This window comes from Haemaphysalis longicornis, unplaced genomic scaffold, assembly GCF_048455015.1.
Source record: "Haemaphysalis longicornis isolate Haplotype H1 unplaced genomic scaffold, Haemaphysalis longicornis Haplotype H1 scaffold_28, whole genome shotgun sequence".
Taxonomy (NCBI): domain Eukaryota; kingdom Metazoa; phylum Arthropoda; class Arachnida; order Ixodida; family Ixodidae; genus Haemaphysalis; species Haemaphysalis longicornis.
The window spans coordinates 301,589-328,651 of NW_027526329.1; the positions used below are offsets into that span (position 1 = coordinate 301,589).

Below are 27,063 nucleotides of genomic sequence, written 5' to 3' on the forward strand. Positions count from 1 at the left end.
CTCGATTTATTCATTGGATCAGCGGTTCAGAAATGTGTGAAATTCGACCAGTGCTATTAGCTTGGTTTACGGCTACTTTTCAGTCGAAGTAAAGAAAAAATTCCCCCGCATTTCCCCGAGGGGGAGAATGTGAAAGTGCGAATACACGGTTGTCGGCCCGCTTGCGGCGCTTGCGCTCGGCCCCCGCAGCCCACCGCCTCGCCGCCTTCTCTTCCATCTCTTCCATCGGGTTTGTAGTATCACGTGTACACCACGCAGTTATCAAGCCGCTATAACGCCGCTGAGTCGCCAACGCACGCCGCTGACGACGTAGTTTGAATGCGTTAAAGATATAAGGCTCGTCAACACTGATATCACCGTCGCGTCCGTGGCTTGATCGGTAGAGCGTCGCGCTGCGGCCGCAAAGTCCGCGGATCGAAACCTGGCGCCGGATGCTGTTTTTCTTTATAGAGGAGCACTGCGGACGCCGCCGACGCCGCCGACGCCGGCGGTGGATGGTTTGGGGTCGCTTATAAAGTGTATTCACACTTAAAAGATGTGCTATAGTAAGTTCGTGGTGACGGTGGTGGGCGACGCGTGCCTTGGGTGTTACCTAATACAAGAGAGCAAGAGATCAATACGCAAGAGAGCAGGCACGTTGAACTTTTCCGATTGTATCTCGTATTTCTAGACGCACCGGTCACTTCTTCTAATTACGCCGTTTCGCGCCTACGTGTTAGATTCGACACTTTTTTACTGCTTTAAATTTCTGTCAGAATATTTACCAAAGTAATCGCTAACAAAATTTATGCCACCTTAGATTTCAGTCAACCTAATGAACAAGCCGGGGTTCGTAAAGTCTATTCAACAATGGACGATATTCACATGATCAATCAGGTAATAGATAAGTGCGTGGAGTATACTCAACCCCTATATATACCCTTCATAGATTATGAGAAATCATTTGACTCGGCCGAAACCTAAGCAGTCATGCAGGCATTACGGAATCAAGGCGTAGACGAGCATTACATAGGAATACTAGAGGATATCTACAATGCGTCCACAGCTACCATCGTCCTTGATAAGGAGAGGAGTAAAATACCTATAAAGAAGGGTGTCAGACAAGGAGACACAATCTCTCCAATGTTATTCACAGCATGTTTACAAGAGGTATTCAGAACTGTGGATTGCAACAGGTTTGGGTAAAGGTTAATGGAGAATACCTCAGTAACCTCAGATTTGCTGATGACGTTGCCTTGCTAAGTAATTCGGGTACGGATTGAAAATTATGCTTTCCGCACTGGACAAACAGAGAAGAACCGTTGCCTGAAAATTAATATGAAGAAAACTTATGTAATGATGAATAACCTCAGGGGAGCACAGCTGTTTAAGATAGAGGGCGAGGCAGTGGAAGTGCTAAGCGAATATATCTACTTAGGCGAAGTTGTGACCCGGGATCCCAACCATGAGACAGAGATAATTAGAAGGATAAGAATGGGGTGGAGTGTATACGGTAGACATTCTCAGATAGTGAATAGCACCCTGCCATTGTCCCTGAAGAAGAAAGTGTATGACAGCTGCATCTTACCGGTAATCACCTACGGGGCAGAAACTTGGAGGCTCACTAAAAGGGTTCAAATTAAATTGAGGACGACTCAACGAGCAATTGAACGGAACATGATATGTGCAACATTAAGGGACAAGAAGAGAGCGGAGTGGGTCAGGGAACAAACGCGTGTTAAGGACATCTTAGTAGAAACTAAGAAGAAATGCATGTGGGCAGGGCATGTAATGCGAAGGCAATATAACCGTTGGTCATTGAGGGTAACAGAGTGGATCCCCAGAGAAGACAAGCGTTGCAGGGGGCGGCAGAAAGCTAGATTGGCAGATGAGATCAAGAAGTTTGCGGGGATAAGTTGATCGCAGTTAGCACAGGCCGGGATAATTGAAGATTAATAGGACAGGCCTTTGCCCTGCAGTGGGCGTAGATAGGCTGATGATGATGATTGGCGGGTACCTTTCACATAAATGTGGCCGAAATAAAGAGGTAAACTAATAATGCACATCCTAAATATGGACTTTTTTCTCCCCTCGCTCACCCTCCAGCCCCCCCCCCCCCCCCCCCCCCCCGCGAGGGAATGTAAAAGAATGGCACAGTCTTGCTTCGCCACCCATAAAATGTCGACAGAGAGAGAGAGAGAGAGAGAGAGAGAGAGAGAGAGAGAGGGAGGGGGAATTGCATGGTCTCGTGAGCAGGAAAATGGTGTTAGGGCGTCTGCCCCGCGAGTGGCATCCTGATCCAGGATCTCTGAGGGAACATTTTCATGGACCGCATTAACCCATTTCCTTCCACTGAGGTAGTCATGGCTGGGCTCATGTCACCGTTTACGTGGTTACCGAAAGCCGGAGTTTCCAGTTACCGCTGAAAACGATAGTACACACTTAAGGACACCGTTTGCGGTTCCAGTATTCTGGCTTACCGGCTGCCTTAAGGCGAGTGACGACATTAGGCGAATTAGCCTCGAAGTGAATAACACAAAAAAAATATTACTTAATACTAGGAGCTTTCGCTTAAAATAGCTTTAATCTCTGACTGTCTAGATTAGGTATTTATAATATAATTATCCACTGTTGGGAACATAGTGGAAAACACCCGTAGAGTGAAAAAAAAAAACGATCTTTCTGACGCCATCTACTGGGCACAGTTTTTATCAAATACAAATACCAGAATTCGCTCCTACGCTGAATATGTAGGTATAAAGTATGTGAAATATGTTATAATAATTACGCAGGGACCTACATTTGCTTGCCCGGTACAGTTTTGGAAGCGTAATTGACCGCTTTGCGAACTAATTAACTTGTCCGCAGTGTTTCAGGCGGACGAAGCTTAAGCCTTAGCACAAGTTACAGGAACTTATAAAGTACCGCCTTTTTTTTCTCCCCGCCCCCGCGCGAGTCTACGCCGTTCATTGGTCCGTTTAGGTGACGGGCTCGGCGGCGACACCATTCGGTCCAACAGCTCGGATGACCCCGTAAGCGGCGGCTGGGGTCGTGCGGAAGTCGAATTCCATCATCGCTTTCATGCGCGTTTTCGTGGTGCCTGCCACACTGCATTTATTCCACGACCATTGCCTTAACTGACGCTAGATACCCCAGGACAGTTTTTCCAAAGGAAAGATCTTCGTCGCGCCACACGAGCTCTAATTCCACCATGTAGAACGGACCTCCATAGCAGACTCGCTCGCTGGGAGGAGGTCTTGCTGCGAAGACTTTGTGTTGGTGTGGCCCTCTCTCCCGCTGTTACCCGGGAGTGGCCACCACGCTACCATGCCCCGTTCGACCAGAACTGCCCCTTTTGCACGGCTCCTGCGGAAGATGCGCACACAGAACATTTGTTGTGGACGTGCCCTTCATTGCAAGCGGCCAAAATACGACACCTTCGAGGCACAGCCCTCCACCCTGGAAGACCACCTGACATTCGTCGGTGGATTTGGGGACCCCACCACCGCTCCCTCCTTGCGTTTGTTCGCGAAACGGGAGTTAACCTACACTTGTAGCATAGTATTTATGTCAACGGGTATACTATCGAAATAAAAAAAACGCTCGTTTTTTCCCCATTATATTACGCCCTACAAGGTGGGCTGTAAAGGACAATAGAATGTCAGGGTGCTGTGCTTTTGGCTCCAGCACAACATAAGGGAGTCTGGAAAGGCACTTTTTCGATTCCAAGTGGTAGGGTAGATGCGAAGGAGCGAGCGACACAGGGTTCAACGGGGCAAATTTGTCGCCACCGTAGATACCAGACTGTGCGAGATAAGGGCTTTTCAAAATTGTTTCTATCAGTATTTACATCGCGTTGAATCGAGATGGGTGTTACAATTGAAACGGGACGGTTGAAGTGTACAAAGGTGCGAACAGTACTTGTTGTCGTATCGAGTCGATTACACAGCTTATTCCAGTTTTTTTTCGAGGAGCAGTGACGAGCCTCGCACCCACTTTACTGGTTTTTATATGCTTAATTCGTCCCTGTCCTTTTTTTATTGTATTCGGCACATCCCAGTACTTGTCAAGAAATAACGCAAACGTATGATGTTGCGGTGAGTGTACTTTTTGAATGGGAACTTTTGAATGTAACTGCGCAAACATCCGAGACGGCATGATAAAAGGGGCCCCTTAATAATGTCAATGACAATAGGAAATTCCCCCTCACAACAATTTTGCAAAACGTGTGCCGGGAAAATCAGAAGACGGAATGCATCTTGTAGCAACTGCTGATGGAAATTTTATTTATCATTTAAATCTAATATGAGTAAGCTGGAACACATAGATTTACACGGTAAACGCCGCGCGGACGTTCGGCACGCGCATGTGAAAGGCAGTCGCCCCGTACCCCTTTCTCTAATTATTTTGTGACGGGGAGTACGGATAGTCCAGGTTATATAGCTTGGATCGAGGCCGCTCAGGCTGCCTATGATAGATATAACTTGCTTTACAGCGAAGCTGTTAGCCTCTCGTTAGTCGGAAAATTTCGTGTCGTAAACAAAAAATCCAGACAGGATCCAGCAGTTTTCGCCTGAGAGGCCGCGTGCATGCTTCAGGCTAGGCAGCACGCAGCATTTGCTGCCAGAGAAGCCCAGTGCGATGTTTCTTTCCAGCCAGGCATACAGCGTAGATTTCACAGTATTTGTTAAAAAACCCACAAAACAAGCATCGAAACCTCACCAGAGATGATACGTCGCCTGTGAACAATTGGGCCCCCCTTTTTTTTCCTGGTAAAGACTAGGTTTGCTAGTGCTCGCGAAAAGATGGGTTGCGTCATTCGAGGGTGAGCGTATGCGCCAGGATCTGCTGCCAGAGAAGCCCAGCGCAAGCGAAAAGCAAGTCGAGACGACGAAGAACATTTCATACCCTCCCATATCAACATGTGTAGTGGTTTACAACAGCTTCGCTGGACATCCACTTTCGCAGGGCGGGATGGCGGCCATTTTTTTTCTTTAAGTTTTCCACCTTGGTGACATGAAGTACGCCTTCGTGTCCTGTGTCATGGCGGCTGCCTAGGTGTTCGCTTCACCGAAACCGAAACTTACACGAATAAACGGAGTTGCGGGTAATTACTTATCCTGCGTTCGACAATATAATGTGTTATTCCATGATTAGTTGGCTCATAGGCTCCTGTATCCGCGAGAAAAAAAAACGCAACAGGAAAATTCCGTGTCAGTACTACTTTAACTTTCCTGGGTTCTTGCTATAAGGCGTGAGTGTGCGCATACTTATCAACGCAAACCCTGCCACCATGCGTGAAAATTTTGCGTGGCCTACATTGCCATAAAAGGCACAAGTGGTTGCCAGGTGTCGGCTAATCACATCCCCGCAGCATAGTTTTCTACGTTGCAAAAATTCGAAACGAAGCAGAATTCCTTGTACGCGCTACAGGACGAAACCAACCTTTAACTGTGGAAGTATCGGGTCTAAACGAGGCGACAATATAGTTCACTTGTACCAGACGTATTCAGATGTGACACTGGGATATGCTGTTGCCGTCGCTGCCGCGGTCACGAAGCGCACAGAGCCGCGGTCTCGGATAGCTCGTGTTGGCGTTCGAGCACTCGCCAAGCCGCAGCTGTTTTTGAGGTGCCTTAAACGCACTATTTGCGTACAGACGTGACTATAATAAGTTCTTTAGGGCATGGGAAGACCAAAAGAAGCAAAAGAGAACGAAAACGTTTCATGAGTCCTTGTCAACCACGCAGCGCTCACCCCGTAGACACCGCGGAGAAGCAGGCGACTTAGCCCGAGGCGTATAGTCTCGGGTTTTACGTACTGCGAATGGCCTGGATCGATCCTCATCAACATGCGTACTTTTTTTCCGTCAAGACGTGCTGCGTTTTTACGGCGATATGTCTTGGAAGGTCCATTCTACGCATTCCTTTACAAAATCACGAATGTTTGTCATCTTTTAGGTCGGCTTAACGAAGGCTGATAACGCGTTGTGTGACCGTCCTAGTGCGACGCGAGAAAAAGGCATACGTGGGGTGCGTTTAGGTGGACACAGTTTTCAAGCACGCTGAGAAAACGAGGTTTTTTGAGCATGCAGATTTACCTAACGCCCCTATGTGGGTTTGGGTACTAGAGAGCGCAGACATTCTTAGGCATGCAGTGAAAGCTCATTATTCCCAACTTCAATTACTTGAATTGATGGACAATTCGTACTGCACGATCGGGTCCGGGCAGGCCCCTTAGAAGCCTGCGTATATAAAGAAACCTGGTAATTCGACCTTGCATAGGTTCCGTCATGTTGTTGTTGTGGTTGAAAACGTTTATTTTAGGAATATTTCGAACTACGTGCTACCGCGCCGGCGCCTTGACACCTGCCTCGTGGACAGAGAAATGCAATGAGCTGCCTATTCACGAACCTGAGTTAGTGTATTAGAAGTTTTCTAGTACACTCTACCTGCGTCGCTCCGGAACAGAGAGAGGAGGTAAAAGGGGCAATCCTTTGCGGCCTGCGAAGACGTGTCCATTGCTGACTACTTCGAAGTGGACGCGAGTGAAGTGGTGTGTGATACACTGGCACCCGAGGACATCATTTATCAGTCGTGAAGCGCAGAATATCTTCTGCCAGCGACGACGAGAAGTTGGAGCACGAAGCTCCAGTGCCACCATCTGCTAGGCAGTTATGGCCGTAAAAACGGCCGCCGTCTCTTCGTGTTGCGCAGAAGGCAAGGAGCAGGTCTTCCATTTCGTTCGCTCGTTAGACAAAAAAAATCAGACAAAGGCGCGACTACAATGGATGAACGAATTTATTGTTATTGTGCGGGGGAAGAGAAGTCCACCAGCAGGCGTAGATTGTCTCGCCTAAGGGTGGACACCGAAACGCCTGCTGGTGTGGGGATGCGGCGGAGGGGAAGACAGGCAGGCAGGAAAGAAATAAGAAATAGTGGGAGAGGAGACATATATACATATATACAGGAGGACTAAAGCCACAGGCAGACTTTTCCAAGCATTAAATTCTTAACATGCCCTACTGCTTCCCACTAACAGTGTAAGCTTACCATTCTTCATTTTCATTGGTTCAAGCTTTCATTAAATTGAACTGAGATGACTTACCCTTGCGCTTCTAATAAGTGAGCTTTCACTGTACCGGGTATGCCCCTTCCGGTAACTCTATGTTCCATGTTAAGGATACATACAACGTACAGGTACACTAGATAGGTCACTTGTCTATGAACACGCTGCGTTACCCAGGGTGATTTTTTTTCACTGAAGTACATTTCCGGACCTGAAAGAGAACGTTGCGCGATGATGCCCGGGGGACAGGTCTGCGTTCAGTGAAGTATGGTAGAACCTTAGGTATAGCCAAAGCGAAACGCCGGACGTAACCGAAATTCCGTCGAACTTCTTGGAACCCTTTCAAAACCACATTGACTCTCCCAGCGAGGTGGTTTCATTGCGCGGAACACGTGTAAGGCCACTCGTATTGTACTGTGCACAAATATGAATGCATGATCGTTAGAACACGGTCATCGCTGGTTCGAGCTGGCTTTGTACCGGATCTGGAGGAGCATTTTCAGGTCTGTTCATGGCCGCACACGCACACAAGGGTGTTTTTCTCTGAAGGTTACACGAGCTCTAGGAAGTTACTTGGAGTACGCGCAAGCCTCTCTGGCTCCATAAAACCGTGCAAGAATCTGTGTGCCGTGGTTGGCTACCATGTAGCAACCACAGAACGCCCGAAGAGTGCCTTGCGTCCGCAACTGTTCGCTCCACGTGGCAGCGTAAAAAAAGCAAGAACGGGTGCGCAAATAACTTCTGGCGGGGCTTATCTCTTGTGACGTAGTAACAAAGTAAACCGAGCCGCTTCGCTTTATCTCGTTGAGAAGCGACAGTTCATGGGCGCTGATACGCGACTGCATTTAGAAACGGAACTAGTAAATGGGTCGTTATGACCGGGTCTAGGCCCACTCGTCGCAAGTCCACTCGTCATAGGCCGACTCGTCACAGGTAAACTGGTCATGAATGCCAACTCCTCACAGGGCATCTCGTACGAGGAATTCTCGTATCACCGGAATATTCGTCACACGGAAAACGCGCATTACGAGCTTGTTTTGGAACGTTAAAGCGATGTTTCCGCCTGCTATACGTCGCCCTTTTAAATATGATGTCGGCGAGCGAGTGTTCTTTCAAAGTTTTTGACGTAGGAATTTAGGTAAATATGCAGTCATACTGACTTAACTATATAAAAATGATAAACGCATATGCAAATTTGTATTACATGGCACGCATGAAAAGTAAACAAATTGTTCTAAATGACGCAGGGAACAAGTTCTAGATGAAACAAAAAATGTTTATTGTACTCGCTTTGTACTGTTGTACTATTTGTGCTATTGCACTGTTGTCTCGCTGCCTCGTTGTGTAGGCGTCTTCAACGCTGGGTTCCGACGTTGTTCAGTGCATCAGTTCAGAAGCGGATGTTGGGGACAGTATTCCGAAGCGTGTTGACTGGGGCTCCGCTGTCGTGATGCCAGGATTCTTGCGATACGATCACTGGCATCTTGGTATTTGCGTGCGAGCCGTGGGGGGTGAGGTCCGACAGTGGCTACTACTACCACCGTGAAAAGCGACAACGGAACATGTTAACAAACAATTACCCGCCGCGGTGGCACAGTGGTTATGACGTTGTGCTGTTGAGCCCAAGGAACCGGGTTCGATTCCCAGCCGCGGCAGCTGCTTTTGTGATGGAGGCGAAAAGCGGTGGTGGTGGTGAAAGCATTTATTTAACATTTGTTAGCCGAAGAGCAGCCTCTATGAGTCGGGTCCTCGGTCCAGGACTCCAATGGCGGACGCTATCCGGCGGGCCCGCTCTATCAGCTGTTGCTGGTCTTGCGGGGCAGTGCTGGACAGACCAGCCTTCCTAGAGGAGCGAAAACGCCCCTGTGTTCGAGATTTCGGCGCACGCACAGTAAACATCCCCAGGTGGTCAAAATGAATTCGGAGCCCTCCACTACGGTGCGCCTCATCACCTGTGTAGCGTCGGCACGTTAAACCCACACAATCAATCAAATTAACAAATAAACAATTTTAAACTAATGCAATGCCTGGTGGTGTGTCCTTCAGTGTGTACATATAAAGAAATCCTCCAGCTTAGCCATGGTTCAAGCCTTACGCAAATTAGTGCAAGCTTCGCCAATTTTTATTTTTTTTATTCGCAGACTGAAAGTGGGGGTGCGGGTTGTATGCAGGGACAGGTTATACGCGCGAAAATACGGACGTACACCACCTCAACACCCCTGACGATCAGCAGTTGAAGTGCAGGTCGCGCAAACCTCTCCACCCCCCTCCCTTCTCCCCAAAGAAAAAAAAACAGCCCTTTATACACACCTGCTGGTCACACAGACCTCCACACGCCCTCCTAAACAGCCGTAACGAATTTACCATTGTAGAAACCAGCCTCAGACTGGCTTTCAATGCCAATTTCTCATCAGGGCTTCCAGGCCGTTGTTCACTCGGCCGCGGTGTAACGAAATCCATGCGACGAAAAGGCGCCTTGCACGAGAGTTCCTATCTCGAGATGTCCCTGTACGAAAAGGCCGGTGTGACGAGTTGGCCTATGACGAGTTTTCCGGTGACGATTGGGCATGTGACGAGTGGGCTCGTTCCCGTTATCACCCTATTTAGGCCACGTGCATCGCTTTCTCTCATATGCGAGGCATGCTTTGTAGACCACGAGCTCCTGACGCACTGTACTACACGTGTTGAGATCTTACAGTAATAGAAAAAAGAAACGTAATAGAAAAAAGAAACGCATGGTCGCCGCCACAACCGCGCAATGTTTTTTTGCGCACCCAGTAAAAATTCGGGGAGTGGATCTTCGGAAACTATCTACGCAAACATGAAACAGTTAAAAAAGGGTGCGGTTGAGCTCTCCTTATCTGCGATAACAAGGTGTATGAAGCGCATTCGACGATAACCTATTCACACTGTTTCTAATGGGCAGGCCGATACGTGTATAGGTTGTCAGGGGTATGCGACATGTCATCCAGTGATAAGCATATGGATAGAATTTTGCCAAACTCTGGTTGCAATGCAAACTTTCGCATTGCAACCAAAATGTTTATAGCGGGGAACGGCCACCGGTATTGCAACACATTCACGAGTAGCAGACAAGTAAGAATAATTATTGCCGACCAGATATATTCAAATTGCGAGTGCTCGGTCACCGGCTCAAGCCTAGTAACCCCTTCAAAATAAATACGTGGCATGAAAGCTTTCCTCAGAAACGTTCACGCAGTTTTGTTATCTCGATCAAAATGATATCATTTAATGATTTGCGAAATAAGACTTTGCGAAATAAAATTTGCGAAGACGCATTGTTTAAGCCCCAGGAAGGACGGAGGAAAACGGCTGATGACAGTGAAGAATGACGACAACCCAGGGAGAAGACTACCGTATTCACCGCGGAGTGGCTTGCCCAGCGGAATTTATACCGACACCAACATTGTGCCAAAAGTAGCCAAAATGTACGCTACGCTCTCCAAAACCAATGGAAGCTCTAGACTATGCAAGGAACCAAACTTAAATGTGACCCAATTCCAAATTATAGCTTGGAAATCGCTCTTATTACACGAAGTTCCAAATTACTTTTCGAATCTCCCGGGACCCGGCGTGTAACCTCCTTTCAAACGATGAATGGCACGACGGGGCCTTGCTTGTGGGGCTCCGGGGCGCTGAAACCAGAAACTGTCTCATTTTCCCACAAACTGGGCAACATCCCGCAGCTACACGCTCTCGCGGCCACATCCTAAGCCAGGCGAGCGTAAATGTCCTTTCTTTTTTGCGCGGGCTTTCACCAGTTTCGCGGAAACGAGTTGGCCAAAGGACTGCTTAACCTCCTTGGTTGCGGCACAGCAATGACGTTGTTGGATGACAGGCTTTAGTGACCATTCGAACGCGGGTGTTTGTTTACAGAAGTAGGTAGATTAGGGTAATTTGGTCTATGTCGATCATGGTGACAAATTAATGCTACTTGTAACGTACACACAAGAGGAAGAACACAGGAAGAGCGTTGTCTTGTTTACAGATGTTGCGAAACTCAAGAAAACAAAGTGAATCGGTGAGTGTGAATGCGCGCGAAATTTCAGGACGATCTCATTCCGCGGTAGCGCATGTCATAAACGAAAGGTTAATATCGGAATATACGCACCAGAAACGGATATTATATTGACCTATCGATCAGGATTGACCAGCCGGCCACGTTCTATAAAATGACATAGAAAGCCACATAGCCGTTGCATGCAAGATTTATTTCGTGAAAACAGTGAGATGCATAAAAACAAGTGCTGCGTGCAAATTGGTTATTTGCCGTTTTTTTCTTTTGCAGGTAATCATGGGAGGTGGACGGAAAATGTTCAGAGACGCCAGCATGCAGGACGAAGAACAAAAGCAGGGGGACCGAAAAGACGGGAAGGATTTGATCAAAGTGTGGAAGGATGCCAAGTCCAAGGAAGGAAATGCCACCTACATCTGGACTAGACAGCAGCTCATGAGCGTCAATCCCCACAAAACGGACTTCATTCTTGGTAAGCGGGCCTGGTGTGTCTGGAAAGGCCGATCGTCAGCATTAGGGGAGTTCTCTATCAGATTTTTTCTCCAGGTATGCAGGCTGGAGTCACTTCGTCCACGTTACATCGTTATCTTCTGTACGACTGAGTAAATAATAGTTTTCTCTATATATTTAGCAGTTCTAGATAGCGGGCGAACTGCCGGTTAGGTCATCGGCGCGGCACGTGGGCGGAGATCGCCATTTGTTCCGTGAAACGTCGCACAACGGCGCTTATAACGGGCAATATGCCATTTAGCGTAGCCTGCTTTTCCCTGCACGCCGAACACGTTAGTTTTCAGCGGGACCGGGGATGTCGCAATTCACGCTTTGGAATCCTTGGTTACAGCTTCCAGCGAAGGCGTCCTGGACTGGAAAGAAAAGTCTATTTACTTCCTTTTTCTCGTTATGGGGCGCTCAAATGAACGAGTGGGCTGTAACGAGGCAAGTTCTATCTAGATTGCAAGAGGGAAAAACACAATTAAACCAGTGGCAGGTTAGCTGGCAGAATGAACCCACGAAAGGCTCTTTTTCCGGGTATTGCCCCTAGCCCATCACGGGGAGTGGTGGAAGAATAAGAGGGAATAAAAATTGGTAGATCGTGGGCACAGGTGGCGATCGACGTAACGCGTTTCTTTCATCATGTCATACCTTGGTAGAAATGAACTTGCGCGTATATTTTTATAGTGTTATTGTTTGCCGTTTCATAATGGTGAGAGGGGCGAGTGCGTCGAGAAATGCTACTCGTAACGAGAAACGTCGCGCGTCTCACTCTCCCCGGTGAAGAGGCCACCAGCTCCAAGCGGCGAGAGTGTGATTCGTGCAATAACTGGGACTTCCTCGTGCGCTGAGCAACTAGTCTCTTCCCCGGCCTACTCCTCGCGCGTGGTACCTGCAAACCAGCGTTATCTAATGCAACATCGTCGCCTCCTCCCACGACTGGTGTTCCCAGAATTGCTGGTGATATACGCGGACATTAGCGTCACCTTGTGTGAGATTAAAGTTGCTTCCGGCCTAGCTGCGCACCCGGCAAGAGTGCCTGCAGCTGCAGCCCCCTGAAATCCGGGAGAGGAGCCTGCGAAATCTTCGCTTAAGGCGCGTACGTGGTGTCCATAAGGAAACGGCAAGTCCCGCCTTTGTTTCCTGCCTCGCTTGTCCCAAACCCCGCCGTGGTCTCACGACATCAACGTAAGTCGCCCAGTCTAGCTGACCCCAGTTGTTACACTGGCGAATGTATCCCCGTATTGAGCCCCGTCGCCTCCGTCATGAAGTTGTAGCGTGGTGGACGAGCGGCCAGGCAAAGAACTGCGTCGGTGTTGACTACAAATTCCAGAGAGAGAGATAGAGAGAGAGAGAGAATAGTCTTTAATGATACTGGTGAGGTTAGCCTGGCCAAGGCGCCTAGCTTGCTACACCAGATGTATATAAAAAAAAATGAAATCGATGAAGAGATGATGATAATGACTGTGATGAAGATGACGCGCTCATTAAGAGGGTCCTGTTTAAAGAGTCTGATCAAGTCCTGTGCTTCGCAGGAAAGACAGTATAGCTTTTGTCGCTCGAGATGCTCGTTTAGAGTTCGTCCAAGGGCCTAGCACGTCACTGAGAGTTAGGCCTCTAGACAGCGGAAGACCGAAGGACACTAAAAGGGACGTTCTGGCGGCTCTATACCGGATACACTCACATAGCACCTGGTTCAAGTCCTCGCGCACGTCACAAAGAGTGCACAAGGGGGAAGCGGCCTGTTTCGTCTTGAATCGAAAGTAACTGGTGTAAGCGACATTTAGCCGCACACGGTGAAGAACCGCTTCGTCATGCTTGGAAAGTCCTTCAGGCATCCTAAAGGTCCCGTGCGGGTCTATGGAGTGAAGCGGCGCGTAATTATGGGGCGCAACAGCCCACATGGATCGCTGAAATCTCCAGGCAGCCTTGGACGCAAGGGCGGAAGCATCTTTTCTGGAGAACGGTATCGGTATCACTGGCCCGTGCAGATCATGCGCTATCGATGCCGCAGTGTCCGCATTGGCGTTTCCAGTTATACCGCAGTGGGCAGGAATCCACTGAAGCTCTACATGGTGTGCATTTAGAGCTTGTAAGTGTAATGCAGCAAAACGTAACTGGTTTATTGCAAGGCGAGAAATGAACAGGGACAACGTAAGACGGCTTTCAGCATGAATCAGGTATGGAAATGCTCCTTACAGACGACCGAAGCGATCTGCTGGCGACGAGCAACGTGGGCAGCGAGCAGCCGCCTCAAGGGTCGAGCGGTCACACTTGTGGCGGCTGGTCGTTGCCACGTGGGCTATTTCCCATCGCTGCTGTCAGACTTAACCGCCTACGTCATCCTGGCGTAAAGAATTTTTGTTTAAGCATAAATAGTCCTGGCTACCGTGACAGTAACTACGCGCAAATTTCGCAGGCTGCGGACCTTGCATATATACGAGTGCACTGAGGGTGTAGTTATTTGGAGGAATTTAGGGCGGGGCCGTCTGTGGCATCCCCAGATTATGTGGTTCAGGTGAGCTCCTTCAGGGCAGAATGCAACAGGACAATGAGGATAAAGTGCCTTAAGACTGGGGTAAGAAATGCTAACGTCTGGAGCTGACGGCACAGGACCTCGCGGTGTCGCTGAGTAGAGCGATGGGAGAGGGGAAGAGGGTGTAGTGTGATGTAATGTAATGAAAGGCGAGGAGGCGTTCGTGGGAGCTGGCAGGTGGCCCCGGCGAATGTGGCTGACCACCACCTGAGGGGACCGTCATGATGTACCCTCGGCGACACGAAGTGCCCCAATGCCTCTCTAAACTGACCGCTAAGAAGCACAAAACATGTGGCTGTCGCACTACTTTGAGCCGCAAATGTATGGGCAAACTCTGTGTCTGTGCGTCTGTGCATTTATGCAGAACCGTTACCTGTCTTCCGACGAAAAAATCGCGAATTTTTTATTACCAAGGATTTAAACGGCTATTATTTGGAAGCCTTGTAGGCGCGTTAGGTTCTTTATGTAAGTTGCAATTAATTAGGATATTGACTTTAATTAATGTTAGTTGATTGTGTTTACGCAGGCGTTCTGGTACTTTGTTCCTTCTAACTTCGCTGCTCTTGTTCTACGCTTGACATGTATTTTGGCGCCTTTATTTTAATTGCTTGATCACTGTAAGTAACTCCAAAGCCCATTTACGATAGCTGACAATTATGTTGTTACGCTATAGCTTTGTTCTCTATTTTGGTTTGCGGTTTTTTGCGTCATCTAAACGTTGCTGAACATGGTGAGACAAGGCTAATCTTTCAAGTGCTTGTGTTTCTATATTCAGCCAGGCTGGGAAGAGGATACTTCGTTTCTGTTTGTTGTATCTAAAAAAACTGGTACATGTAGAAAAAGACAGAACTCTGAATGTTTGACATCGGGATATGTTATTTTTTGTTGCTCTTCATTAGTTCATAGAAATGCACTGAAGGTACCAAAAATGTTAATAAAAATAATAGTTCTTCCATCGAAACCTGCGGGGCCTGAATATGCGTTGCTTTCGTAATAATGACCACGTAAATAATACACGCTGAATGATCTTGTGTGCAGCAGAGTATTAGCAGCTGCGTGGCCATAAAAAGAGACGAGTGCAAAATGTCATATTGAACTACCTACAGCCAAATATATGAATTCTTGATTTGATTGATTCTGGGGTTTAACGCGCCGACGCAACGCAGGCGATGAGGCGCGCCGTAGTGGAGGGCTCCGGATTAATTTTGACCACCTGGGGATCTTTATCGTGCGCCGAAATCTCGTACACACGGGCGTTTTTGCTTTTCGCCTCCATCAGAAAAGCGGCCGCCGCGGCCGGGTATATGAATTCTTGCATTCCACCAAACTGTTTGGTGTTGTATAGGCCAGTAATAATTGCCAGAGTTGTTTTTTGCTTTCAATGTTTTATAGTACAAGTACTACGATTACTCCTCAATTTTTTTACCATAAGTGTCTGCACCCAAGAGATAATTTGCCACTGAACCTGTTGCTCTCATGGTGTTTCCTATTAGTTCAAACATGAGGGTTACCTAAACTGTTTTGATTGCTTGGTCTTCTTTAAGGCGGCCATTTTCTGGCGGTGGCCTACTTTTTCGCATGATGGCGTGGTGACCGCGCCTCTGTGTGTCTTTTCCGGCAGGCCTCTTCGACGCCGATCATGTTCCCTTCGTCATCGAGCGGCAGCAACCAGACACCACGAAGCCGACGCTGCCGGAAATGACAAGCGTCGCTGTCGAGCTGCTCAGCAGGTCGCCTAAGGGGTTCGTGCTTCTTGTCGAAGGTGCGAGACCCAAAACCCCCCCCACTACGAGTGACTGCCCGCGTTCCACGGAGTCAGTCTAGTATATTAGTCCGTTTATGCGCACAGGAAGAGTCGGAGGCTGCGGTACAAGGCGCTCTGCTGTATGCAGCTCCATTAAAATTGTACCAAGCTTTACGTAGCCGACGTTGGAATAAATAATAAATTTAAATACAATAAATTTAAATACAAATATAAATAACTCAAGATTAAATACATAGCCGACATTGGAAACCTTCCACCCTTCTTATTAAATGCATAAAATACAACCCATACATATTAGAAAAGTTGCGTATGCCTCATCTCTCAAAACGTACATATTATTAAAATAAAACACAACTGCTAGTAGCATAGACGAGCCCAGTCTCGCTTGCCGTATAGTGGGTTTTATTGGCACTGGCGTGAAACCTCTTCGAGGGTCAAAATATTGAGTTGAGGTGTTTTGTGTGCAACATTTATGTACGACTATATGGCGTCCAGGTGGCAGATTTATTCATTAAGGGTTTTACAATGTGCAGCAATGGAAAGAATACACGCTGAGGGTCGAGTGGTGCCGAGCGCGCATTTGATCTTTCGTGCTTCTCTGTCGTGCTGGGAATTGTGCCGTCAATAAACTGTGTTGTTGGTTCAGCGTATGTCCGGCATTACACATCCGGCTGTATAAACATATACATATTCGCTATAAAAATATACAATGAGAGCTTGTTATTTCTAACTTGAATAATTAGAATTTATGCATAATTCCAACTGTACGATTTGGTCCTGCCAAGCCTCCAATGAAATCTGTGCATAAAAAAGCCCCTTAATTCGAACGCTGGTAGATCAGCCGCGGATAACTGGAACGGCGCGCCCCCGCACCAACGGGTTGGCGTCTGACAAACGGCAGTAGAAACGCCTTCGCTGCTTACACGCGAGGCATCTCCCCCTACAGAAGGGAGAAAACAAGTGAGAAAAAACTTAAAATTGAGTAAAAGAAGCTAAACCTCCATGACGCGCGTTATAGATTGCGAATAGGAGTGCCTCCGCTCCCTTAGCTTGTTGAGCAGGAAGTGCTGGCTGTCGCATTCAAGGACAAAACGCAGACTGCTACTGCGGACTTTTTCAAAAATCGAATTGTGATATGTCCTACTGCTTTCACATCTCAGTGTAGTGTTATTTCTCACTTTTATTATTTAGAACTTTACTTAATTTCAACTGAGATGCTGTTCGAATTGGCGAGCTTTTACTGCACATATATAATTACGCCCGCCATTCACGCAGGACGCATTAAAATTTCGTCGCTTACAAAGGGCGTAGACGGCTCGTCCTTGTTTGAAATTGCGTGCCATCACATTCTTTTGCGTGTACTGCAGGTGCACGCATCGACATGGCCCACCACAAGAGCCAAGGTGGATCCGCCCTGGAGGAAGCCCTCGAGTTCGACCAAGCCGTTGCCGAGACGCACAGCAAGCTCAACCCGGACGAGTCTCTGCTCTTAGTGACCGCCGACCACTCCCACACCTTCACCATGGGCGGCTACCCGACTAGGGGAACGAACATACTCGGTGAGTGGGGAGAAGTAAAAGAGCGCTGTCGGTGCACCGAAGCTTAAGTTTCGCCATACACGTAACAGGCTCTTATCCCATTTGGACAAGTAATACTTGCTCCTGAGCCAGTAGCCATGCGGTGACCAAGCAGCCGAGGTATTCTGTCGGCGAATACCATGTCATGAGTTTAGTAAGTCTGCAGACCCTGTAATTTACTCCGGGGAGTAACTTACAACAAAGGATAAATTTATTCCGGTGAGTAAATTACTCCCGCGGGGAGTAATTTTCCTCTGAAAAAGTAATCCCGAAAAATTACTCTCCGTCGTTCTTGTACGCATTCTTCAAGAAATTCGCACAAGAACAATGTAGTGGAAAATTGAAGAGCAGCAGATGGTGTTCATTAATGGCAGCCCTATATTTTGACATAACAAAAGCCCAAGGTTTTTATTGGCACAACCAAACACGTAGTTTGCATTCAGTAATCTAGGTAGTCACACCCCTTTTCTCTATCCCTTGGATTCAAATTTTAAGTTGGCGTTTTCGTGGGGTTTCTTTTGCTCACATGTGCGAAGTACTTATATTTAATAATGTGTCCTAAAATACAACAGACACAATGCGTTTTGGAATTAGGAAACGTAAAGGTGCGTTTTCTCGCCTATCGAACACTACTAACTGCTTGAGCAGATGTATTTGTCATTACAACCGGATGTTGAAATAATAAACGCGAAAGATAATACAAGACTTCCTCGCCTTCAGCTATGCTCGCAATCCCAGGTAAATTTGCGCGTGTTTAGGCAGAAATTTATTGTCCTTTATGTCCCGGTGTGACTTTTGTCTGCAAGAAGCGTGTTTTGATGTTTTCTGGTATCTGCAATGACATTATGCAGCCCCCCCCCCCCCCCCTAATGGGAGGGTTAAGAGATTCCTAAAGCCTTATGCACGGATGAAGTTTGGAGACTGTTTGGGCGTGTGCTTCCGGCAGCAGTCTTCCTCAATGGATTAAAATAGTTGCCAGTCTTACGTGCGCCGAGCGTCGGGTAATGACAGTTTATTGCCGTAGGTGTGCCACGTAAACAGTATGACGCGGCGCTGCGAGGGTTCTGCACGCAATATTGTGATGCGTGCCGGATTCAATGCATGGGAGGAGGACTATGGGCGGTGGGAGAAAGAGAGTAAAACTTCAATAAAGGCCTCTGACAAAAGAAGATGGCCGGCAGCCGAAGCTCTGTGGCGATCGTCGCAGCCCGCGCTATGATAATTTTCTGTCTCTACAGATCAGAGCAGATGAACGCTGCCCCCCAAGGGCTCCCAGGAATTGTCTTGAGATCGAATCATATAGACAGGCCTACATAGGATCTACAGTGCTCTTGTCTTCGTACAGTGTGTAAAACGGAGAGCGATATGCTGAGGGGTGTACAAGATGGAGAGCCCCACTGGGAAGGGATTCCGTTTGAAATGAGCCTCCATAACCGCTCTTCCATGTAAGTCAGGGAGGGTTGGGCTGGGGGTATTTGAGGGGAGAGAGGAAATATTGAGTACCGATTTCATTTGAGCTCGATAGGCGAAAACGGGCTGATCTGGCTACATGAGAGGTTACAGAGTTTACGTGAGAGGTTACACGAGAGGTTTACATGAGAGGTTACGCCAGGGAGGTTAGGTCTCGGGCTGTCACGTGTGCCCCCTAATTACCTCCAAGCCCAGTGTGGGCAGGAGTCTTAATCAGCTCAAGTTAGGTAGGCCGCACACGGCAGCGTAACGTTACCGATCGCAACAAACCCCCACCTGAGCGCTGAATACTTCGTCCCTAAACGGGCCTTCGCAGGCGGGCGGTGATATAGCCCGGCTAAGCCAATTCCTGTAGCAGCGGTAATCGATGTCGGTGACGCCAGGTTGAGCACTTTACAAGGAACATCGCATTGGCCCACGTGAAAACTGCACAAAATTATAACATTCTGCACAATAGAAATCTGCACACTATGTGGCAGCCTGCAAGACCCTCTGTACAGGTGTGGACGCAGTGCATTCTGTGTTCAGAGGCCGGCATAGTGTGTACGGTATGCGGCATTACTGCATGTTTTACCACTTGCGCTCACAGACACCACCTACGTTAGCAATGCCGAGGTGCTGTAGTTTTGAGCGCTTTATTTTTGCTAACGTGCGCAAATGGTACTTCGAGATTGAAAGTGGCCTTCGGTTCGTTACTATTGGTATCTGGTTTCCCAAAGAAATTGCCAGTGATTCTTTGACGTTATCGTTGGTGTCGGGGCTGTGAAAACCAGCAGCCAGGGTTCTTGATTAGCATTATTACAATTTAATTCCGCACAAACCGACGTGATTGGGTCTGTAAAGATTGTGTAATATCATGTTTCAATCCCAAAATGCTGTCGTAAACATGTTTTATGTTTATTGAAAAAGCAGACGGAAGACCACCATACACAGTCCAGACTATATCACTTCCGACTGAGGCCGTTTAGGCAAGGTTTGGCACCATTTCCGAAACTTAATTTGGGTTGATTAGAGTAGACGGTGGGTGAGATATAGATGCAGGATCAGCGACGACATTGTCAGTTCCCATGTGGAAGTTATCACGAAAACGCCTTCTTGCTACACTGTAGAGCACACACACAAGCGCTGATCCAACCACTGGCAGTCCGCTTCGGTCTACTGGAACATTTTCTGTTCGTTCATTTAGTACCATTTTTCCTGCTATGCACAAACACTCTGGGAAGGCTCTCCTAGATAGGCAAAACAGATGTGGGGTCATTCATGGACATCGTTTTGATTCATGTGCCACAACGTTGTTTACCAGATACCCTTGCCTTGCGGCGCCTCGCACATTGGTGTAACCTGCGGGTGGATCAAATGAGACTGAGGGAGCGTAGAAGCACGGCAAAACAAACTTGGCACACTCAGACAACAGCACGTTGTTGGGAATATAACTTTTATCCCGTTCCTTCTGATACAAGGAATATATTTCGGCATGAGGACAGTGCTATCCGCGAAATTATCGAGTAGTAGCACACTAACAAGAGGAGAATGGATGTATCAGCCAGGCGTCAGCAATCGTCGAAAGATGCAGATTAGCTTATTGGATTTAGCGTAGCGATAACCTGGTCCTTACGCTCTGTCTCAGTTTACTTTTTATCACAGAGTGTTTCAGGATACTATATATGTGCTTTTTAATAAAGAATAGCACTAGCCAGCGCTAGCGAGCACTTCTGTCGCTTTTTTGCTTGTGTGTTTGCATTGTCGTACGAAAGGAATCTACTGACCTGCCCACCCAGACCGAAATATAATAACAGCGGGAACAAGACGGTCAATGAGCATTAATTAGGTTCTACTGTTGTCATACTTCTCATACACGAGTGGCACTGCTAGATGAGAACAAATGCGTAAATTAAGCCAAGACGTCGTACTCGATGCTCTCGCCCTGATTTGAAGACACTGAAATCGCGGATATCACCAGCTTTATTCTCTTACGCGTAACTATCATCTGTTACATTATTGATTGTATCGTGTAACCATTGCCATCATTCTCACTCAAAAGTGTTACATAAAGCTTCGGGTAAGTGTTATATTACTTTTAACGCTGCTTACAGTTCTGCTAAATTTTGCTTCGTTGTAATATCCCTAAGTGAAATTCTGGCATAATATGGTGGCTATAATGCAAAATGCGCATGCATTGAGAAACCTGGCGTCGGCATTGTAGCACTGTTATTTTTACCCGCCAGATCAGTCTCACCTGGACAAAATTATTTCCTCCCGCTAGCACTGCCTTACAGAAATTTTGTTCTTCACAGGTATTGCTGGCTACTCTGATGTCAACCAGATGGCTTACACTGTACTTACCTACGGAAACGGCCCTGGCTACTCGGTGAATATGACCAACATTACAAACGCCGAAGTCGGTACGTATTTCGCTTAGTATTATATTGCAGCTAGCGTCACTAAATAAAGGCTTTTGGAGTATCGGCACTCTTTTCTTTTATTGTTAGTTGCCGCCAGGACTTTCATTGGTCGGTCGGCACCACGTGGTATTTGTTTACATAAGGGCGCAGCCATTTTGTTTGTGGGAGCCTCTCCTCTCTCTCTCTCTCTCTCTCTCTCTCTGCTGCGGGGACGCTAGAGCGCGGCCGGTCACACTCTGCCCGTCAGAAACGGCGGCGGTGTCGTTGGGAGAGATGGCAACACTGCAAGCCAGAAACAAAATGGCCCCCAGACGCTGCGGGGTCCACGAAGTGGCGGTACTCTTAAGCGTAGCTTATTTAGTGACGCTAATTGCACCTTAGGGACTCGACGAGCATCAGTATTTATTCAAGCTTACGTCGAGCTTTCATGTTGGAAGGAAACTCAACGTCTTTATCCAATAATAATGGCTTTCACGTTAGCGATATCTGCTAGCTTGCGGCACGGAGGAAATTTTGAAACACATGAAATGAGGCTGTTGTTTGGAGGTAACATGGATAATCTACGACTAGGCTTTAGGCACGGGATGGCGCACTAAAATGCAGTGTTTCTTTCGGCACTTACTCTTTCGTTTTAACTAACTGCACGTTTTCCCGCCTGTCTTATTAACAGGAATTTCTTATGCGCGCAGAATGGTCCTCTTATACTAGGTTCTACACAACTCAACTGCTACTACATCCATACCAAACAATCGATTAACCTAAAATATTTCGAGTTCAATTAATCACGTTTGCATCAGATGCACTGATTAGTCAGACGGGACTGCTGATCACTGACTAACTGAAACATATCAATCTTGACCCACATCAACCAAGCCACATTGCGGACATAATTTCCGCGTTTCGTTAACATTGTTTGTGAGATTTCTTTTGGCACTAAAGGAAGACAAACAATCTAATTAACTGCCACTGGAGTGCTTTTTTAACGGGGCTTCCGGTTTCTGGATGGGAAAAATCAGTTACATGGCATACTTTTGCAATGTAATATGGCTGTAGAAGGAAAGTACACCTGTTTACATAAATACCTACTGCTCGTACGTATAATAAATGGGCCAAATACGCTTGATTGTATAGTACCCCACTGATAAACTGACTTCCTCGCCTTCGTTCCTTCGCCCAGCTCGGCCGGACTACGTTCAGCGCGCTGCATTCCCTCTCACCGAGGAGACGCATGGCGGCGATGACGTTGCTGTCTACGCGACGGGTCCCTGGGCTCACTTGTACACCGGTGTTCACGACCAGTCGTACATTCCCCACGTCATGGCGTATGCTGCGTGCGTGGGCCGGTTCACAGGGGACAAGTGTGCCACACCTGACTCTACGGGTGGTGCGGCCGGGCGTCCTGCAGCCCATCTAGTGGCCGTCGTGGCCACTGCGATTGCCGCAACGCGTCTTCGGTGACCAAGTCTTGAAGTGCTCTCCGAGGTGTAGCAGCGCATGTCTGTCCGAGGCGGAATGGGGGGATTTAGGAAATACGAGCGCCGTGTCACGTGGTTTTTTTATTGTAGGAGCTCATTGTTTAAGACTACTGGACAAAAAGATGCAGATAGATGAAAAGGCGTATGTACGGCGCTTACTTGAGCGTTTTTCATCGAATGCAAAACACGAATGCATAAAACACACCGTAGGTAGGAGGCGCAGGGGCGATCATTTGATTAAATTTTAAATATGGAAGAGGCGAATTTCACAGCAAAAATTCTCAGATCTCGAAGCTACGGTTTTAATTCGAGATTGTGTACCACGAAATTTCATTTAGAATGACGTTTTAATTTAATGCATGAAAATTTAAACATTTTTGGTGTATGTATTCGGCTGACTACGCACTCAACTCCAAGCCAGGAGCATAACAGAAATGCGTAATAAAACGCACAGCATTATGATTGTCTCGTGGGAGTACAGTGATTCATTAAACAGGCATAGGATATTACAGTATGATTACTACCTGAAGGGTCGTAACAACTAAGGAATAGAATTGCGTTACTTCCACTAAAAAGTAACACTAACTCAGCTTTATTTCAACCAATACAAGTCTAATGGAAGTTGCAGGAACCTAATTTCAACAAAAGATTTTAATATATAATGCGAAGTGACAGATCCTAATAGCAGCTCCATGTGTTTTATTGAAATGTTTTATACGCCGATATAACTGTGTAATTATGGCTACAATGCTAAGAAATTGCATTCCAGCGTCATGGATGGAAAATGAAATACGTGCTGGAGAGAGCGAAGGAAGTAAGCCCGAATTAGACAGCTTCAGGGGCAGGAGTGAATACAGTGGATGTACCTGTTCATAGAATGGCTACTATGCAGGAACGCGATTAGACGCAGCGGCAGGGAGGCAACACAGTGAAGCGATACGGTTCGAAAAGGCGCGATGAGCCTGTTCTCGACGAGCCTATCGCAGTTTTTGCAAGCGTAAAGAACGGAAACGTGGAAGGTGATGAAAAGGACCGGGAGAAGGGAATACGCAGGATAGGGGGATGTAACGATATCGTCTTTTGACATTATTTATAGCTAACCAAGCACATACCCGGTCATCTTTATCTGGGTTTGTGGTGTCTTGTGGGGTCGACTACATTACCAAACTCTCAGACAGAAGATGATGTATTGCAATGTCACCGGGCAATAAACGGTTTTAGTGATTTTTAGTAGCCCCTGACGGGCTCTTCGCTGCTGAGGGAAATGATTTGGATTCCCAGAACAACAGCTCAGCAGCTGTTCCAACTATGGTGTATATTTATTCAGCAACAGTGAACTCCATGAAGCCAGCTCGCATGCAATTGACGTCAAATCATTCTGATTGGTTTTGTGCCTTTCAGACTTGCGTCACTGGCCATGTTTGAAAATTGAGGTTGAGGCTTGCTCATTTTGCAGTGGCTACTGTAAGGCAATTCCTCAGACACATGGCACAACATAAACTTATCCTGTGCTGTTCCATGTGGGGGAGTTGAATACTCTCCAGACCTTACACAAATTTTCTGGCTCTTTGTTGAAGTCACCATAAGTATGTTCTGCATGTGTTGTTTTGTTTTGTTTGCTGTTTGTTCAAGAGGTTTATTCATTTTGTTGATTTTTTGCTTTGAAGTTGCTCAACTCTGCATGTGGGTTATGGCGGCATGCCGCGAGAGCTGCAGTGCGGCAACCTTGCCTGTCCCTTGTTGTTGTTACGAGGCAGTGCTGCAATATCGTGCTTGATGTCTCGATGTTTCCATAAAGATCGGCTTATTTTGCTCATACAGTGCAATAACAAATACCATCCTGGATGATTAGATAAATGAGTGATTGTAAATGAAGTAGTTTCATACACAATTTAGGGAGAAATACTTGAGAAAAAGGAATACGTGACAAGTATCTCCTCCAATAGGGTTGAAATGCCAAGAGTTCAAGATCCCAAGGTGGTCAAAAATAATCCCGAGGCCTCCACTATGAAACGGCGAATAGTTAAAATGTAGCTTGGGCACGTTAAAACACCACATTTTTTCCAAAACAGTTTCGCCTAAGAGCAACCCTTGTAGAGAACAAATATTGATAGTTTTGTCAACAAGTTTTACCAAATTGCCTTCCATGTCTCCTTGCCTATTCCTTCATATCTATAGTGGAGGCTGAGCATGAGTTCGCGGGTTCGATTCCCGGCCATGGCCGTCGCTTTTCTGATGGATGCGAAAAGCAACAACGCTCGTGTGTACGAGATTTCGGCGCACGATAAAGATCCCCAGGTGGTCAAAATTATTCCGGAGCACTCCACTACGGCGCGCCTCATCACCTGCGTTGCGTCGGTGCGTTAAACCATACAATCAATCAATCAGTCATATCTTAATAAACGATTTTAATGAGTTGGATGCTTGCTCCGCTAGTACTATAGAAATATGTATGGATCAAACTTGTCGCCAAATTTTGTCCTACATCAAGCGGTTGAAGTGCAGGTGTACCCTTTTGGAATGTCGGTCCTTTGTAGCCTCTGCAGTAGATGAAGAAAGAGCTACTACTCAAAAGCATTGCAGAGGTAACCTTTGTAAAAAAGGCATGAATTTTTTGCTCTATCGTTGGGTATAGAATGGATTTTACGGCCACATCGGCCTGCTTTTATTTTCCGTGTGGTTTCGGTTCTGTGCCTTACTTCTGGTGAAAAACCGCTTATGTTGCCTTAATTCTAATACAATCCACAAAAAACCGACTCACTCTTGAACATCGTCTGGATCAACAGCATTTCTAGTAGAAATGAATGTGTAGCTATGTTTATACCCATTCTAAGATTTTTCAGGGGCGAAAGTTGTGCTCTCGTATACCCAAGGCACCCCTATTAAAAGTGTAGCAATAGGGACGATTCATTGTTGAAAACAGCAAAACGCACGGCTCAGAAATTGCTCGTCTTTTATAGTCGCAGAGCACCAATGAGTCGCCGTTGAATTATTGTTACGTGCCAGTTTTAGACTGTTCTCTCTGTTTCATGATTGTGGCTTCCGCGTTACGAAGGCGTGGCTTTTGTGCCATTGTTATCCTGTTAATAGAAAAACACGACAACGTTACTTCACGTAATCAAAGAATCTGCATACGACCGCAGTGTGCATGGTAATTCAGTTTGTGTGCCTCAATGCTCAACGCAGACACACTACTTGTGTATATCTATAATTATTGTACATATCCTTCTGAGCCCAGAAAGCAGAGGTGCTTGATCGATCAGCCGTTCAACCACTGTCAGTAGCGTCGAGGGATCAGCTTCCTGCTGTAGAAGCTGTATTTTCTCCTGCAAGCATTTTACGTCTAATGTATGCGTTACAGCATTCCCAAGATAGAGAAAGCTCGTTTGGTGGGGCCAGCATGTAGGAGTCTTCTATTTTCCTTTTATTCTACAAAATGGTTAACAGGGTGGAAATGTTTTGAACTGTAGACAGGAATGCGCTGCCTCAATATTTCTTGCTATTGCTAAAGGGGGGTTCAGGTTGGTTGGCGAGGATTATGTACATTTGCGTATTGCCGGTATTTCCTTCGTCTATTCCATATACAAGTGTATATGGTTAACCGTGAAATAATCCGTCTGGATTCAGTCGTGTCTCATATTGTTTGACTCCGGTAATGTGAAATTCCTACAGCAGGCTGAATCAAGTTTCAGAACTGTGTAAAGTGTTAAACAATATTTGCCTTGAGATATTGGACGGCAATATGTTTTGTACATGTTAATATTTTATCACTGTGTGCCTTATCGTGGGAGAAAAAAGTTCTGCATGAAAGCTGTTTTTAACGAAAGCACATTTACTCGTGATTGCGGTCGTGTAACTAGAAGGGCACTGTTTCATTTTGAACGGCTCGATTCTTAAACATCCTCAGAAGTGGTTTTCTGTACTGTGTGCATTCCCCCAGCTTAATGTCCAAAAGTGGAGTACCTGGAGGCAACGTTTCCTTGTGGCTGTTGCTTGGAACACCAGTAAATATTGTTATGCTGCTTTTGTTACCAGCTTAACTAGACCTGTGCAAGTCGATGGTTTTGACAGGACAGTAAGGCGCATGCGTTTTGCGAAATCAACACTGTGATAATTACGTGTATACAATGTATGCGTGTCAACGCATATCTTGTGCTCGTACTTGTGGCATTAAAAAACTTTTATGACCACTGCTATTTCCTGTGGCCTGCTGCATCGTCGAACGGAAGAAACATTGGTGAACTTTTCTTGTATGAATGCTTC

At 46.8% G+C, this 27,063-nt stretch overlaps 1 protein-coding gene across 1 annotated transcript in view; it reads left to right on the forward strand.

Annotated features, from left to right (window-relative positions):
* The window catches only part of LOC144172982 (alkaline phosphatase-like), a 71,811-nt gene extending 44,815 nt beyond the window's left edge, over positions 1 to 26,996 (forward strand). Inside the window, exons 4-8 of the mRNA XM_077701577.1 lie at positions 11,357 to 11,555; positions 15,733 to 15,873; positions 17,244 to 17,435; positions 21,218 to 21,325; positions 22,503 to 26,996. Of these exons, the coding sequence (XP_077557703.1) occupies positions 11,357 to 11,555; positions 15,733 to 15,873; positions 17,244 to 17,435; positions 21,218 to 21,325; positions 22,503 to 22,783 (921 nt within the window). The 3' untranslated portion in view covers positions 22,784 to 26,996. The remainder of the gene's footprint in view (positions 1 to 11,356; positions 11,556 to 15,732; positions 15,874 to 17,243; positions 17,436 to 21,217; positions 21,326 to 22,502) is intronic.
* Positions 26,997 to 27,063: the final 67 nt, after the last annotated feature.